The following is a 17,632-nucleotide window of genomic DNA, read 5'->3' on the forward strand; positions in this document are numbered from 1 at the left end:
AATATGCCTAACTTGACAAAATAACATTCTTGTATGAAGAAATTTTACATGAAAATTATTACCATAGTAAATATGCAGTTTCATATAATTATGTATAGATACAATTTATAACTTAAGCAACTGTTATTTTTATTTGTTTGCAACATCTGTTCAAACTATTGTTAGTAAGTTTCTTTGCTTATTTAGATTTAATTTATCTTTATTTTCTATCCATACTTTTTACATCTTACAACAAATAATACTTTCCTACTCACTATTCTGTATATTTCAAATTTCTAGGATAAACATTAAAGCAACCATTAATTAGTAGTTAAGCTATTTCAATGATTATCTTTTACACCTTTAATATTCAAGGCTTAATGAATAATTTTTATTGTAATTTTGTAGCTACTTGACTTATTTGATGGACTTCTTTCCATTTTTTCTGTATTGCTCTAATTTTTTGATTTCAACCTAATTACTATATCTTAGATCTAATTATTTTCTTTCTGCATACTGACCTTTATCTCCTCTTACATCTTTTATCTGTTACATTTCCTTCCATTACTAAATGAATTAACTCTGGATGCTTTAATATACTGTCTTAATATTAAGTAAGAACTTTTCACAAGCTTTTTCCTTGCTTTTGACAAGCAATTATTCTTGAAACCTCTTCATTTTGTACTTTTTCAAATCCCCTTAATTTTCAATGTTTTTCAATACCTATAGAAGAACGTGATGTAAAATTCTGTTATTCTGTGATTATCATGATTTTTTCTGATTAAATAACATAATTAAAAGAAATATTTATTATGGCATACATTTTACAAAACATTTTGCGAATAGTTTATAAAAATTGTTTTACTGTCTTTCAAATACAATTTATTATGATTTATTTAAACAGACTTTTTTCTGGAACATAATCAAATTTTTTCCTGCAATACTACAAATTTTATTACATTAAGTTTTATTGAATTGACCAAAAAAATTTTTAATACAGCACACAATAATGATTTTATTAATATGCTTATAAAATAATTACTGAAAACAAAGAGAAAATATGAAATAAATTATAATTATGAAAATATTTTTTATTATTTTGTTTACTGACTTTTTAAATTACATTTTTTTAATGTGTGTGTGTGTGTGTGTGTGTATGTGTGTTTTAATGAAAGTGTATAGTTTTATCCTTTGCTTTTCAAAACATTACTAATCAATCAATAACAAAGATTCTATCATCAGTAAAATTAAAAATTGTTACCTATGTTTTATGAATGAGATATAAAATTCTGCACAAACCTAAAATAGATTGTTACAAATATTAGAAGGCAAAGATGCTTCGCCTTTCACATATATATTGGGCAGCATATAGCTGTATACACTGTGGGTGAGAGAGATAGACTGATAGGACGGGTGGAACAGTTAAATAATAATTTATGTAAACATCTCATACAGGTCCATATACTTACATAGTATGCAGTACATTGTCAGAGTTAATAAGATATTTTCAGAATAGTTAATAGCACAATAAGCCAGCCATCAGCCTATGTGCACAGCAATACACTGCTCGCTATATCTGCCGAGAAAGAGCACTACTCCCATAGCTTGTTATGAATCATATGTTCTTAAAAAAATCATTTCAACTTTCAATAATGTCATTAAAAATATTTTCTCAGTAGTTGAACAGAATTAACTTCAAATACTAGGCTGCCATTGATGTTATTTGTTTAATCTTTTATTACATTTTACACATACTTATACCCTGATCCTACTCCACTGCCATTGATCTGGTAATCTGATTATGTCAGACCCAATGATAGTCATTCAGTCAGCGGTTACATCATCCACTGAGGTGACTCATCTTCCCTAGCTTTCCATCACTTCTCCTTCATCACTGCCAACTGCATTCAGACACAGGTTAAATGTATCTGTATCCAGATATATTTTCTTCTTTCGATACTTAACTTCCTCTTTTCATTTCGCCTTTGGACATTCTTTGGGTCCTCTTTCACCCACTTCTAGTTTTTCCATCACAGATTCTTTTAACATGAACATAACATCACAATTTTTTCCTCAAATATTTACCTTATACTCTACTGTTTAAAATATTCTCTTGCATCCTGTCTTATCAAAATTAATATAAATAATAAACAAAATAATCTAATTATCTTTTTTTTATCTTCAGTCATTTGACTGGTTTGATGCAGCTGTCCAAGACTCCCTATCTAGTGCTAGTCGTTTCATTTCAGTATACCCCCTACATCCTACATCCCTAACAATTTGTTTTACATATTCCAAACATTGCCTGCCTGCACAATTTTTTCCTTCTACCCGTCCCTCCAATATTAAAGCGACTATTCCAAAATGCCTTAATATGTGGTTTATAAGTCTGTCTCTTCTTTTAACTAAATTTTTCAAATGTTTCTTTCTTCATTGATTTGCCACAACACCTCTTCATTTGTCACTTTATTCATCCATCTGATTTTTAACATTCTACTATAGCACCACATTTCAAAAGATTCTAATCTTTTCTTCTTAGGTACTCCGATCATCCAAGTTTCATTTCCATTTAAAGCTACGCTCCAAACATATACTATCAAAAATCTTTTACTGATGTTTAATTAATTTTTGATGTAAACAAATTATATTTCTGACTGAAGGCTTGTTTCGCCTGTGCTATTCGGCATTTTATATCGCTCCTGTTTTGTCCATCTTTAGTAATTCTACTTCCCAAATAACAAAATTCTTCTACCTCCGTAATCTTTTCTCTTCCTATTTTTACATTCAGTGGTCCATCTTTGTTATTTCTACTACATTTCATTACTTTCGTTTTGCTCTTGTTTATTTTCATGTGGTAGTTCTTGCGCAGGACTTCATCCATGCCATTCATTGTTCTTCTAAATCCTTTTTACTCTCATCTAGAATTACTACATCATCAGCAAATCGTAGCATTGCTACATGATATCTTATGCAAGGTTATCACCTTGCAATGTTACTCTGAATCTAAATTGTTCTTTAACATCATTAACTGCTACTTCTATGTAAAGATTAAAAAGTAACGGGGATAGGGAACATCCTTGTCAGACTCCCTTTCTTATTACGGCTTCTTTCTTATGTTCTTCAATTATTACTGTTGCTGTTTGGTTCCTGTAAATGCTAGCAATTGTTCTTCTATCTCTGTATTTGAACGCTAATTTTTTTTAAATTCTGTTCATTTTATTCCAGCCTACGTTATCAAATTCCTTTTCTAGGTCTATAAATGCCAAGTATGTTGGTTTGTTTTGCTTCCATCTTCCTTCTACTATTAATCTGAGGCCTAAAATTGCTTCCCTTGTCCCTATACTTTTCCTAAAAAACCAAATTGATCTTCTCCTAACACTTCTTCCACTCTCCTCTCAATTCTTCTGTACAGAATTCTAGTTTAAGATTTTTGATGCATGATTAGTTAAACTAATTGTTCTGTATTCTTCACATTTATCTGCTCATGCTTTCTTTGGTATCATGACTATAACACTCTTTTTGAAGTCTGATGGAACTTCTCCTTTTTCGTAAATATTACACACCAGTTCCAGTTTGTATAATCGATCAATCTCTTACTCACCTTCACTGTGCAGTAATTCTACAGGTATTCCTTCTATTCCAGGAGCCTTTCTGCCATTCAAATCTTTTAATGCTCTCTTAAATTCAGATCTCAGTATTGTTTCTCCCATTTCATCCTCTTCAACTTCCTCTTCTAATTTTCTAATTCATTTCTTCCACATAACTCTTCAATATATTCCACCCACCTATCGACTTTGTCTTTTGTATTATAAATCAATGTTCCATCTTTGTTTAACACATTATTAGATTTTAATTTATGTAACCCAAAATTTTCCTTATCTTTCCTGTATGCTTAGTCTATTTTACCAATGTTCATTTCTCTTTCCACTTTTGAACACTTTTCTTTAATTCACTCTTCTTTCACTAATTTGCACGTCCTGTTTATAGTATTTCTTAATTGTCGATAGTACCTTTTACATTTTTGATCACCAGCATTCTTATATTTTCTACGTTCATCCATCAGCTGCAATATATCATCTCAAATCCAGGTTTTCTGCCAGTTCTCTTTGTTCCGCCTACTTTGTTCACTACTGCTGATTTAAGAATTTCTTTTTTAACATTCTACCATTCTTCTTCTATATTTTCTACATTATCTTTTTTACACTCAGATCTCTTGCGATGTCTTCCTCAAACATCTTCTTTACCTCCTCTTCCTCAAGCTTCTCTAAATTTCACAGATTCATCAGACACCTTTTCTTTAAATTTTTAAATTCCAATCTACACTTCATTATCACTAAATTAAGGTTGCTATCAATGTCTGCTCCAGGGTAAGCTTTACAGTTGACAAGTTGATTTCTAAATCTTCTAATTATTTAATAAACAAAATAAAGAACTGTATTCAGATACCAAAAAAAAAATAAAAATCTCTTCATCAGCATAATGAAATGAGGGTTACACTGTCATAAATACAAAACATTTGCAACTTAAATTTTAGATATCTGGAAATATGCTACCAGAGAATCTTTCTTTTTGTAGAAAACATTTCTGTAAACTAGTCCAATTCTTTGTGGTATCCATTCTCATCATTATAGAAATTGGATTAGAATCTTGATGAATAATTCTGAAAGCATATTTCCAGCTTTTCAGAAAATCATTCATGAATACTTGCTTAATGATAATAATTAATGATAAAAACTTTAGTTGCATAGATGAATGAGTAAAGTCACACCAACTACTACTTATTTGGTAACTAGTTACTGAATGTTGTTTGCCATTCCTTAATACTTAATTTACTCTACACTTTAGCTGTAAATAAATCATCTTTAAAGACGTGGCCAGTAAATAAAGGATAACAGCCTTTCACAGCACCATCATGTAGTAAATTCTTACTTCCTTTTATCTAGTATGACTTAGTACTACATGGAGGTGCTTTTCAAGCCAATACCTGAAATTTTAAATGCATTTGATTAATTTTTATGTAAAAATAATCAATATTGCACTTTAATAATCCTGCTTATTATTCTATTACAAAAAAAGATTTTTTCCTGAAATAATATATTTAATCTGTCATTAAAAGCATGGTAATCATAGCTGTTTTCCATAAAGTTGTATATTGTCTAAATTGTTTTAAAAGTTTTACAAAGTAGATTCAAATGTTATTGACAAATAAAATATAGTAATAAAACTTAAGTATCTTTCAAAAAAATTGTTATCTGCTGTTATCTCCTAATGTTATCTCATAATTCTTGAAAAATACAATAATTTAAATAGTACTGATAAAATAATTTCCCTTTTCTATTTTGTAATCTTTGAAAAATATTTGATTTAGTTCTGCACTTTCTACTAATGAAGTAAATAATTTGCTAACAACTATATCTAATCATAAACAGAAAGCTGAAATTTAACTTTTTTATAAGAGCACCTGGAAAAAGGTGACGGAGGATCTTCATTCCAAAATATAGTTTTCTTTAGAGAACTAACCTTGTATCTTGCTTTTTTAAAATTTAATGACCTACATCTAAATCTCAAATCATTATTTATGCTTAACCTCTGAATAGATGGTACAATTTCATTTTCTAAAATAATAGGTAATCATATAATGGAATTTGAACTAGAAGCTCATTTGGAATTCAAACTACTACTTAGTAGACATATATACAGATTGTTTAACATAGTAGTTCCCAAACATTTCCGCATCATGGTGCCCTTTCCTAGTTGCAGCACCCTTTTTCAATTAAAAGTTTTCCATGGCACCCTACCCTAAATAAAAGTATAACTACTCATAAGTAAGAGATAAAAATAAATAAAATTTGTGTATTTTCATCATTATTTAACTTCTTTTTTTTACTTTATTAATATTAAATTAATAATTATAAATGTCATAGTTCAATTAATTAAGAATCATTTACAATATTTTGCGGCGTCCCTGTGAAGAGGCTGTGGCTCCCTGGGGTGCCACAGTGCAGTTTGGGAATCACTGGTTTAACAGATTTATTTTTACTTATAAGACTGCCATACTGTTTCTTTTGAAAATGTTTACAACAAAGTTTGTCAAAATCAGTAAACATCTATTAAGTTTATGAACATTCCAGAATAAAATTTTGTATATAATAACTTTTTTTTTAATATTCAGAACAAGTTTTCAATATATAAGAGTAGGCTGTGAGGTCTTTGGTAAACATCCAGACTAAAAACTAACTTTACATTACAAAGCATGACCTTTTGGCATATGAAAAAGAACTTATAATGCTTCATTTGCCTTTTTTTTATCATCAAATCAACTAAAGTATTTTTAACCAAATATTTAAAATCAAATTTAAAAAATCAATCACTAAAGTGTGAATAAATCAATCACCAAGTATTCCTGTAGGCTTCTTCTTATGCTGTCTTCAGCTGTCAGTTCTGTGATAGCTGAATTACAGATCATAGGATTATCTGTTTCATTATTTACATACGAGTAAAATAGGTAGTTTAAAAAAAAATTCAGACTCATCTTTATAAGTAAAGAGGAAGTTTGTACTTAAAAAAGTATCAGTTATTGTGATTCCAAACGGTCAATTTCATCAAAAATGAATTATAACAAACTAAATGCAAGCAATAACTCATGGACACATTAGATTTTATCATGTATGTAGGGTGCATGTAGATGGTGCATGTAGGGTGGTAAAATAGTTTGAAATAAGCATTCAAGTTCTGCATACACAACTAACAACCAAAGGGACATGTTTTGATAGTTTTTAAACATCAGACGACTGTACATCATTCAAAAATTTTAATATATAAAGATTGTACAATAACTTTGTTAAATGTAAAATAAACATATAACACTTTTAAAAAAATGTAGAGAATTTAATTCTGAACAAAATAGTGTTAAGATAAGTTGAATAAAACAAAGAAAAGTTAGAAAAATTCGAATTTTATTTAGAAACATTGCACTAGATCAAAGTGCATTATACGTACCAGTTTATAATAAATGTTCAAAAATGAGCCCACCATTTTCAACACATTTGTTGCTCTTTTTGGTTCTTCAGGGCTGGTCAAGTTGCTCAGCCACATGCATAATGCGAACAATTAATTCCTCATGAGAATGTATTTTTGTTTTGTATAAAATATTTTTCATCCATCCCCAGATGCAAAAATCTAAGTTGTTGATTCAGATGACTTGGTGGCCACAAATGTGAACCTCCACGATAAAAAATCATCATTTCTCGGGGAAATGATGATTTAAGTAAATGGAAACAACACACAGAATTGGGTAGGCGCGTGCCATTGTGCTGGAAGTATATTTTGCATCTCAGTACTAGAGGAACATTTTCAAGCATCTGCAGCAATTTTTCTTGAAGAAAGTGCAAATAGACCTCAGTATTTAAGCGGTCAGGTTATATGAATGATCCAAATAGCTGATTTTGAACAAAGCCACACCATCATACACTGACGCTAAATCGATGTTGAAAATTACATTTCACCGTTTCATGAGTATTTACTTCTGCCATGTATGCTCATTACGTAAGTTGTTGAGGACATCTTGAGTGAAATTGGCCTCTCGATAAGCAAAACATATTTGTAGAGTTGTCAATTTGTATTCCACTGGTTGAAGAATGCTGTGAGAGGCGGAGTCTCCTGGGTGTAGATGTTGAACTGGCTGTTTATGACGAGGATAAAATTTGTTTTGTTTAAGTGTCCAAACCATCAAATACGAAACTCCGATCAGCTTTAAAAAGACGTGTACTGAAGCCTGGACTACATCGACAATAATTTCATCAATAACAGCATCTTGTTGGACAGATCTTTCGTAGCTGATACAAATACTAGGTAGTGAACCTGTTTCCGAAAATTGCGAAAAGTCGGGCTAATTGTTTTAGCATCTGGATTTCTGCAATTCAGAAAACAAATTCATATTTTATCGCAGCAGCTGCATTAATATTATATACACCCAAATTGAATACCATATCAGCGTATTCCACTGATGTAAAAGAGTACGGCATTACTTCGAAGGCAAACCGATCACGCTCTTAACAAAAATTCACAGAAAACCTTCGCTAACGATAGCACAGTCACAGAACCCGATTTACTTAATATACCTTACAGGATGATTTAAACACTAAATTAGTATAGCGCGTTGTTTATAAGCTGTTGTTATTTTATTGTCTACATTGAAACAATAATTTTTCAAATAATTTATTGTATTTCTGTCAATAATAAAAAAAATATATTATCTAAGTAATTTTTATTTTACAATTATGTAATTTCCAGGGTTTTTTTATTTTTAACAGTAAATTTTGTTTTTACAAATTTTTCACATCACCAAAAAAGAATTTGATTTTTGTTTACATTAAATAAGCACTTTTCTGACAAAATCTAGTAATGTACTGTTTCTAAATAAAATTCGAATTTTTCTAACTTTTCTTTGTTTTATTCAACTTATCTTTCATCATTTTGTTCAGAATTAAATGTTGTACAAGTTTTTTTCAAAGTTTTGTGTGTTTAATATCTACTTAACAAAGTTACTGAACGTTAAACATAAAAACAGTGTTTTTGACCCCAATTTATTGATTTTCACCTCGATTTCTCAAAAACTAATGCAGAGATGACCTAGGACCTATTTTATTCGATGTTTTAGGGCAAAAACCATAAGAAACCATTAATTCTGCCCCTTAATAACCGTCCTAAAATTTTCAGTACGACCTCATTTCACAAGATAATTGAAATCCTAGCGAAATTTTTCACTAGCCGTAACTAGCAAACGAAGCATTTTATTATTTATGTTTATATGTACTTTTTCCATTATTTTCATGAATAGAATAGGTTATGAAAGTCCTGCGAAAAATTCGTGATACATTCTGTATATATATATTTTTTATATTTTCTAACAAATATTGATATGAGAATTTAAAATAATGTTCAAAGTGTTTTCGATATAAGTCTGTTCACCATATTCTAGATTTAGCATCTGATATTTTTCATAGGTTTTTTGCATTGTTATTATTTACCGTAATTTTTTTTTACAATCAAAGGTTAATAATTATTAATAAATCAATATATTTAAATTAAAAAAAAAAAAAGTTAAAAAAAGAAAGGAGATGAAGTCTGATTCGAACCGATGTGCCTTCCCCTTGTAAGATCCAAATATTTCATTAATTAAAATTTTATTTGGCTGTAACTGGAACCAATGAAAATAAGTACCACTTATTTTCACGCATAAGAAAAAATTGGCAAAAATATCAAACTTCTAATTTGAAGCTATGACTTTCACATAATCTTACACATCACCATCAAATCATTCTAAGATACCGATACCGTGTTAAAATAATTTTTTACAGTTTAGTGCATTTAAGAGTGGTTTTTAATTTTTTTTTACATATTTTTTATTTTCTACTTTTTAGTCTTCATGATTTTATACTTTACAGCTGCGCTAGCGCACAGGTTTAAGCGTATTTAGCGAAACATCGGATCGGTACTTTTTCGGTGGGTGAGTGCAATCAAAACATAGGGCTAAATGATTTAATTTCCTGATAACCAAGATCCGGTCGATCTAGAGTGTACCCGTTGCACCCCCTCCCGAATTTCCGTACGGCGCCCCGGGGGCATTTGAAAACATTATCCAACGGGTACCACTGGGAGCGTATCGACGAGGCAACGAGTTTGGGGGGAGGGGGTATCGACGAGAGGGTCGAGAAAATTTTACAGTGCTAGGACCGACCGTTTTCGAGATATTTGGATCCGAATAAAAACTACTAAATTTTCCTAAAACTTCTATATATACTAGTACATCGATATATATACGGTATATCGATATACAATAATATAACAAGTATACCCCTGACCATCACGAAACATGTACAAACGAATCGGTATTTTCCGCTAGTGATCGGTGCTAAGCTAAGGGGGGGGGGGACGCACACACATACAAATACCATTTAGTAGGGTAGTTTGGGTAGAGTGAAAATCTCTTCCACTTTAAAGAATTATATTAATTTTTTACTGACTTTTTGAAGAAAAGTACAGTATTTTTTTTTTGGTCACGTGGTGTGAGTGGGGGGTGAAAATGAATTTCTTTACAGTTTGAGTTATGAGGAATATAAAAATACCATTAACTTAAATTGTGGTTTCTTTATATATTTATTTATTACAGGCCTACACAGAAACTTTTGTGGTTCAAAAATCTGCAAAACTACCAGTTCAATTTCATTGAAATTTAACATTTTTGCTGTAAGAGTGTATCTGAAGTTCTGCATGTGAAAATTTGATGAAGATTGGTTGAGTTATTATTGAGTTGCACTCAATTTAAGATCTAAAAATTTTGGCAAGGTAAGTTAGAAAATATGTAACTTCATATTACGCATTACTTATTTTCAAATAACAAAAAATTGATCTTCTTGTGAACTGTGCAGGATTTTTTTTTTAATTGCTTTATGCATTTGGACTTTCATAAATCTTATTTTAAGTTTGCATGTACTACTGAATTCTCCTACTGAGTTGAAACAAAGTGTACAATGAACTGCTTCACAACAGAAAGGTATGCTTTACCCTATATATGTCCCAGTTTCTTGTACGTTTGATGAACATCAAACACTAGAGATACATGAAACACAAGTTATTTTCTTTGAGATTAATTCACTGTGTAGCCAGCATCTGAGATGAACAGATGAAGATGTCACTTGTAAGCCTGGATGTAACCTGCACTTCAATGAGTTTGGCATCTGCTATTCAATGACTTGCTAAAAAAGGCAACATGAAATTGTTTGCTCCTCACTTTCATTAGTAAGCCAAGCATGAATTCTTTTTAACCTTGGTGGAAATGGCTACATCATTTTTGGGAATTTATTTGTATTTCAAGTCAGTTTGAAATACATACATGTGTTCTGGAAAATGTTTCTTAAGTTTTTTGTGTCATGCTGTGTCATTTGTGGCATTCACATCGGTGGCCAGACTGGAATATGTCTTGAGGCTTTTGAATATGACCTCCGGTAAACCCCCTAAGGCTAGGCATGGAGGGAGTGACTTGACGGCCAGATCCATCACATGGCAGCGTCTTCCCTTTGGGGTCAAGATGCATGATAGTACATGCCAGGATGTTCAGGATGTGCGATATATAAATGAATAAAATTAATATCAGTACGAAAATGTATCAGAACATTACAACTGATTGAATACATGATTTTGTATTGTATCTTGTGAATTTTGGATGTGAAATATGTGAACTTTTTTCATATATTTAATATTTTTTATTTATTTATATTTTTATTCTGATATAGGTCAATTTATTTGCAGTTTCTAAAAATACATTTAAAATAATAATTACTATATTTTTTATCGTAGACTTTCTACTTATATAAATGATACAGTTTATGGAAGAATGCTTCTGGTAAGGGGCATGCAAGTGGAAAAAGTGAACCACTTATACATAGCAAATGTTATTTGTTTTTGTTGCTTTCATTTTTGTCAACTGCTAAATAAAACTGTAGACGCATGTACTAGATTCATAAAACTCAATGAAATATGATTGATTTTTTTAATCATTTTTTTCATTTAACACAGTAAACACCCACTTCACACATTCTTATCAACAATTTTATAATGTGCAAACATGTCAATATACAATTATTATAGTTTATATGTGTATTCATGATTTTATTTTATATGATGTTACATTAATGATAACATTAGAATAAGTGTGTAAAACCTAATCACACAATGTGAATTTAATATTTGTATTTTAATAATAATGTTGTAAAAATACTTCCAGTTTTCACTTACATATTTCCCAAATACGCAATTTCATTATGATAAATCTGTTATCCTTTTTACTTCATGGTTAATCAGCATTTCATCACACTGAAATGCTAATGATGTTCTGTTCTTGGACTTCTACTAAATATAATGCATAAGTTTCTTAAGCCTTCTTTTCAACTTATTAATTTTTCTAATTTAATATTTTTTCTAAAATTTTTCTAATTTTTTTTTTTAACTGTTGAAATTATTAGTTTTATTTTGTATTTATTTAAACAACTCACTTCCTAAATACTCCACGAAAATATTCTTCTGTAAGCTGTTTTCAGAAGCATTAGTGATAGTTATAAAGTAAATAACATTTTGAAACTAGTAAATAATTTCAAGAGAATGTTACACATAATTTTTTACTTATCCATAAACATAAACACCGAAGTTATCTTTATTCTATTTTAAATAATTAAAAATACTATACATACATCAGAATATTCTACAATTTTATTTGGGAACAATTATTCTTATTTTCACTGTTCATATCCTTGCAATAGAAACAATGTTAGTAAACATACAATTCTGTAGACCGCAATACAAGATGTCAAACAGTAAAAAAACTAAATTCTGTAATTTGTAAGTCTTTCATTGAGAAAGACTATAAAAACTGTCCCACAGTTTTTTCTCATTTATTTCAAAATGAAAATGAAATTATTGTTGTTTTTAAATTGTTTTGTTAATGTGGGTGAACTGCTAGTCATAACCACTAAAATACTGGAGAAAAGTGAAAGAAACATTCAATAAAATGTCCTTCTTTAAAGTAAAGTTAAATCAAAGAATTCATGATGAATATGTAAGTAATGCTGCAACAGTTATTAAAGACACTGCCACAAAATAAGCAAAATACTATTATTAAAATTGTTTTAGATTGGCAACACTCCTAAGGAAAGGGGGTTTCTCAGGGATATTCAAAATGCTGGAGGGGCGGTATATAGGTTATGTGACTAGAAGCCTGCAAATCCTATTGGTTCTTGGAGCAGATCCCCTATTTTCAAACTATTAATATTATTTAAATTTTATAGGCCCCAAGATAACAACTTCTCATATACATCTCCCAATAAAAGAAGTAAATATTTATCACCAGAAGTGATCAACATAATAGTGTACTTATAAAATTTAAAAATTAGAATTTCTATTACTGTTACTCTGTCATAAGTTGCTTTTATATGGGAATTTATCAGATAAAAATAATTTTGAATATAACATTCCAAATTTTATTTGGAAACAGCTGAATTTTCTAAATTATTATTATTTGTATAACTATTATAAAAATGCATGAAATAAACCACAGCAAAAATATAATATATCAGCCATTTTTATATTTTTAAAGGAGGAAACTACATTCATCACAGGTAAAAACCCCCGGCTAACAAACTAACTGCACCTACCAATGTAAAAGCAATAACAAAATAATCTGATTATGTACTACTGAATTAAATTATATATTACTGACTCACTGATTTCTTCTTCCTCCTTCCATTCAAGATTTAATATTTTACCCATATTTTGACAATCATATGATTGTAATCTAATGGTTTTTTTTGTACTGATGTGTGAGTAAATATATATATCTCTGAAAAATAACCTAGCAATATTTAAGGTTCTGAAAAAAAATTGTTTATTTATCATAAATAAACATAAATATTTTGTGTTCCTCATAATAACATTATAAAAATAATTGCTACATTAGGAATTGTAACATAATTGCCTTTAATGAATCCAAAATAAGAAACTAATTTTTTTATATTTCTACAATCTTGATTCATAATTGAACTATTACACTTCTCAGCAACATCTGGGTTGCATTTCATCTTAAAATACATTGCCATGTTTATTATTAATGAGGCAGTTTCTAGCCTAACAATATAATACATTAAAACAGATTAAAATTATAAACTATAAAAATAAATCGTAAAATGTAAAATTACAATCGTAATTAGCTTTTTTTAACATACAAATAATGTATATTATAACTATATATTAACAGTATTTATGTATTAAAGTATTTAACAATAATTAATACATAATTAACAGTATTTTTATGACTAATTTATAACTTAAGTCGTAACTTAGTTGTAATAAAAAACATATTAAAGCAGTTAATGTTCAGTTTGTAATTAGTTGATTGTTTTGAAAGTAATATCCTGTTTTGTAATGTTAAGACTGTCATTGAGCTTTGAAACCAACCAAGGTAAACCTTTTTGTTTTTAATTTACAGACAGCCTGTCGCCAAATTCACTGGATCCTATAGCCAAGCAGGCCCTGTGTATTTATGTTATCTTTACTTCCTCTTTCAGTGGGATAACTAATTTAATACACAAGTAAATTAGTTTTTATGTAGAAAAAGATGCACTTAGAAGAATGTTTTGACATCTATTATCTGACTCAGATTTAATGTAGCCATCTATTCATTACAAAGACATATCCGAATAAAAGGTCTAGGTAGAATAAAGATTTTTTTACTCAGTTAGAGAAAAAATATAATAAATTTTAACAAAGATTATGATTTTGTTAAAATCTTAAAGATACTGTTAATCTTAATTATGTTAAAATCTTTCTCAATATGATTCAGAGTGACCTAACAAGTTTTGCAACTTATCACTAATGGTTAAGAAATGTACTTACATGTCAAACTGAAAATACTCTGTCACTTGAAGTTGGTTAAACCACAACTTCATTGTTGAATTAGTAAATTCATCTGCTGATGTTACAATTCAAAGACCAATATCTGGGAAAAATAAATTAGCCTTATAACGTACCATATGTTATTGTATAATATATTAATTTTCTTTTATGTTTGCATGTCTAACTCTGGCATCTTTTTCTTTATTTATTTCATTACTAAAAATTGTAGGGAAATGTGTTTGCATTTCATTCAAAAAACACTTAAAATTAAATTTTTAATAATATTTAATGAAATTTAAAATATATACACAAATAATTAGATGTTAGTCTCTATTAAAAAAAAAATGTTCATCCTAATAACTGCTGTGTATAAAATTAACTTTAAACTAATTACAGATATATTATGAGCAGTAGATAACCAAAAGAAAATAGTTCATAAATCGATGTAAAATCTGTTATATTTTTATTATTCAAACTGATGTAAATGAAATAATCTACAACGTTTGTAAATACCATAACATATATCTAACAAAATTAACAATCATCATTCATCATTATTGTAACAATTATTAACTGAATATAATTATTTTACTTTGTTACATTAAAACCATAACTTCATACTCTGTGAAGCTAACTTCCATACCAGCATATGGAATATATAACACACCATGACTCGGTTGTATCTGTGAACAAAATGTAAGTATGAAAAAAAATTGATAAAAGTTTAAAAATTTAAAACTCTATAAAATAAAGATATAAAATTTGTAATGTTTACATAATACTTTTTCACAATTAATATTTTAAATTGGTAAAACCTTACTGGGCAATTACATTTTTTTAATGACGTTTGTGGTTTTGTGATGTACACGATGTTAATTTTTTTAAATATATTATTTATAACTTCTGATTTACATTTGTATGTGTACTTTAAAATAGAAAATTATATAAATAAAATAAAATATATAAAAACCTATTTTTGATGAGAGTATTTTAATGAAATACTAATATTACAATATGACTACAAATCTAGATTTGCACAACAATGTGCAAAACTAAACTGTAATCTGCCTCAAGTAATTTTTACAGTTTTCAAAATGTCACAATATACTCTAAGCCAATATAATTAGAAATAATGAACCAGGAAGTAATTTACATTATTACTGTATATTCATTTCTAAGCTCATGTAAACTTGTAGAAAGATAAATGAATGGAAATGAGAGAGTATTTTCACATTCAGAAAATTAAAATGTTTATTATTTCATTCTAAATTGTTAGTATGTAGAAGAATTTTTTATCAGTTTAGGATGAAAATTATAATTAAATAAAGTGGAATAAAATGATCATATTTATCTATCATTTGTGGTTATAAAATTATTTCTGGATGCTATAAAAGATAAAAAATTGCATCCCTTATAACATAAAGCTCTACAAAACATAGAAAGTCTTTTAAATAGCAGCCTGTAAAATTACTAAGTTATAAAGAAGAATTTTTATTAAGTTATAAACAAAATTAATAACCATTTATGAAATTGCATTTGATAAGTTCCCATTGATCACCTGAGATAACAGTTTCAAATAATCTGTGAACTTTTAGCACTGAGTGATAAGTATACTCTGCTAGTTTTCCTACTTGTTATAGTAATAATTGATAGAAAATAGGGTACGCAACATACAACAATGCACTATCTTTAAACATAATGTATTTTATATAAACAATTAGAAAAAAATTAAAGGTGTAATTATGTTAGTTCCTTTGAAAATAAAATTCTAGAGATTGTGTTAGGTTTTTAAAAACTAATAATTGTAATCAAAATAGTAATAGCTTCGTTTACAAATGCTTCATAATGTGTCATAAAACCAATAAATTATTAAAAATAAATCATCTACTCAGTGTTAACTATCAGTGACTGATCACACCAATTGAGATAAAACTTTATTTTTCTCCTTCAAAATTATAAGCTAAAGTTTTTTGAAAGTTTTGGCCTCACATTTGTCAATTCTTTGTAAACATTATTGAGAATCAATAATATTGTAATAATTTTTACTTTCTTGTACTGATTTTGAAATGAAGAGTATTGTGATTGCGAAAAATTTTGGTTTTCAGATTTCAATGAAAATATCCATTTTGACCACCCCTGAATCCACTTTGACTAGTGGTGTCTGTACGTACATATATATGTATCTCACATTAACTCAAAAACAATTAGCCATAGAATGTTTAAATTTTGGATTTAGGGCTATTGTAACATCTAGCTGTGCACCTCCCCTTTTGATTGCAATTGACTGAACCAAAAGTGTCCAAAAAAGTCCAAAATCCAAAAATCTGGATTTTAGACTTTTTCTTAACTGCAGTTATACATCCTCATTGAGAGCTTTTCAACGATATATCATAAGTGGTACTTATTTTCATTGGTTCCAGAGTTACAGCCAAATGAAATTTTAATTAATGAAATATCTGGATCTTATAAGGGGAAGGCACTCGATTCAAATCAAACTTCATCTCCTTTCTTTTTTAAGTTTTTTTTTAATTTAAATATATTGATTTATTAATAATTATTAACCTTTGATTGTAAAAAAAAATTATGATAAATAATAACAATAAAAAATTATGAAAAAATATCAGAAGTAAATGAAATAAAATTTTATGTACTTTTCATTTTAAAAAAAATGTGTATCTGTAATTTAATAGGCGAACAAGGAAGTCATGTGGTGTCCACATCAATTTTTTAATTCTCTCTGTCAATCTCATCCTATAAAGCATATATTTACATATATAAAAATTTGTTGAATAACTGAACTGATAATGTATAAGTTTTGTGTGTATGTGTGTGTGTTTTCACAGTATTTTAAAATTATGTCTGAAGAATTTTTTTTTAATCTTGCTAGGTCATGCTTTTCATATCAATTTTTTTCACCTGATGTATTCCCAGTTACAAATGAATACTCTACTATACATACGTATAACAGTACTATACACATATTATCATGTATGTTAATAATATTTATTAAGTTATTTTTGTAAAATAAGTTATATTTAGTTGTACAGTATATACCATGAATGTATTAATGTATTTTTTTAACATATATATTTATACATACAAATATATATATATAGAGCTAAAAATTAATATTTTCAATAAAAAATGCTGCTGTATCTATACAACATCAGCAAATAATGTATTAAAACTAACAACAAAATCATATTTA

General features: G+C 28.5%; 1 protein-coding gene across 1 annotated transcript in view; it reads right to left on the bottom strand.

The window, feature by feature from the left end:
- Positions 1 to 14,864: 14,864 nt before the first annotated feature.
- LOC142319589 (uncharacterized) overlaps positions 14,865 to 17,632 on the bottom strand; it is a 35,664-nt gene continuing 32,896 nt past the window's right edge. Inside the window, exon 5 of the mRNA XM_075357052.1 lies at positions 14,865 to 15,107. Coding sequence (XP_075213167.1) covers positions 15,021 to 15,107 — 87 coding nt within the window. The 3' untranslated portion in view covers positions 14,865 to 15,020. The remainder of the gene's footprint in view (positions 15,108 to 17,632) is intronic.

Source organism: Lycorma delicatula, chromosome 2 (genome assembly GCF_047948215.1).
Source record: "Lycorma delicatula isolate Av1 chromosome 2, ASM4794821v1, whole genome shotgun sequence".
Classification (NCBI taxonomy): domain Eukaryota; kingdom Metazoa; phylum Arthropoda; class Insecta; order Hemiptera; family Fulgoridae; genus Lycorma; species Lycorma delicatula.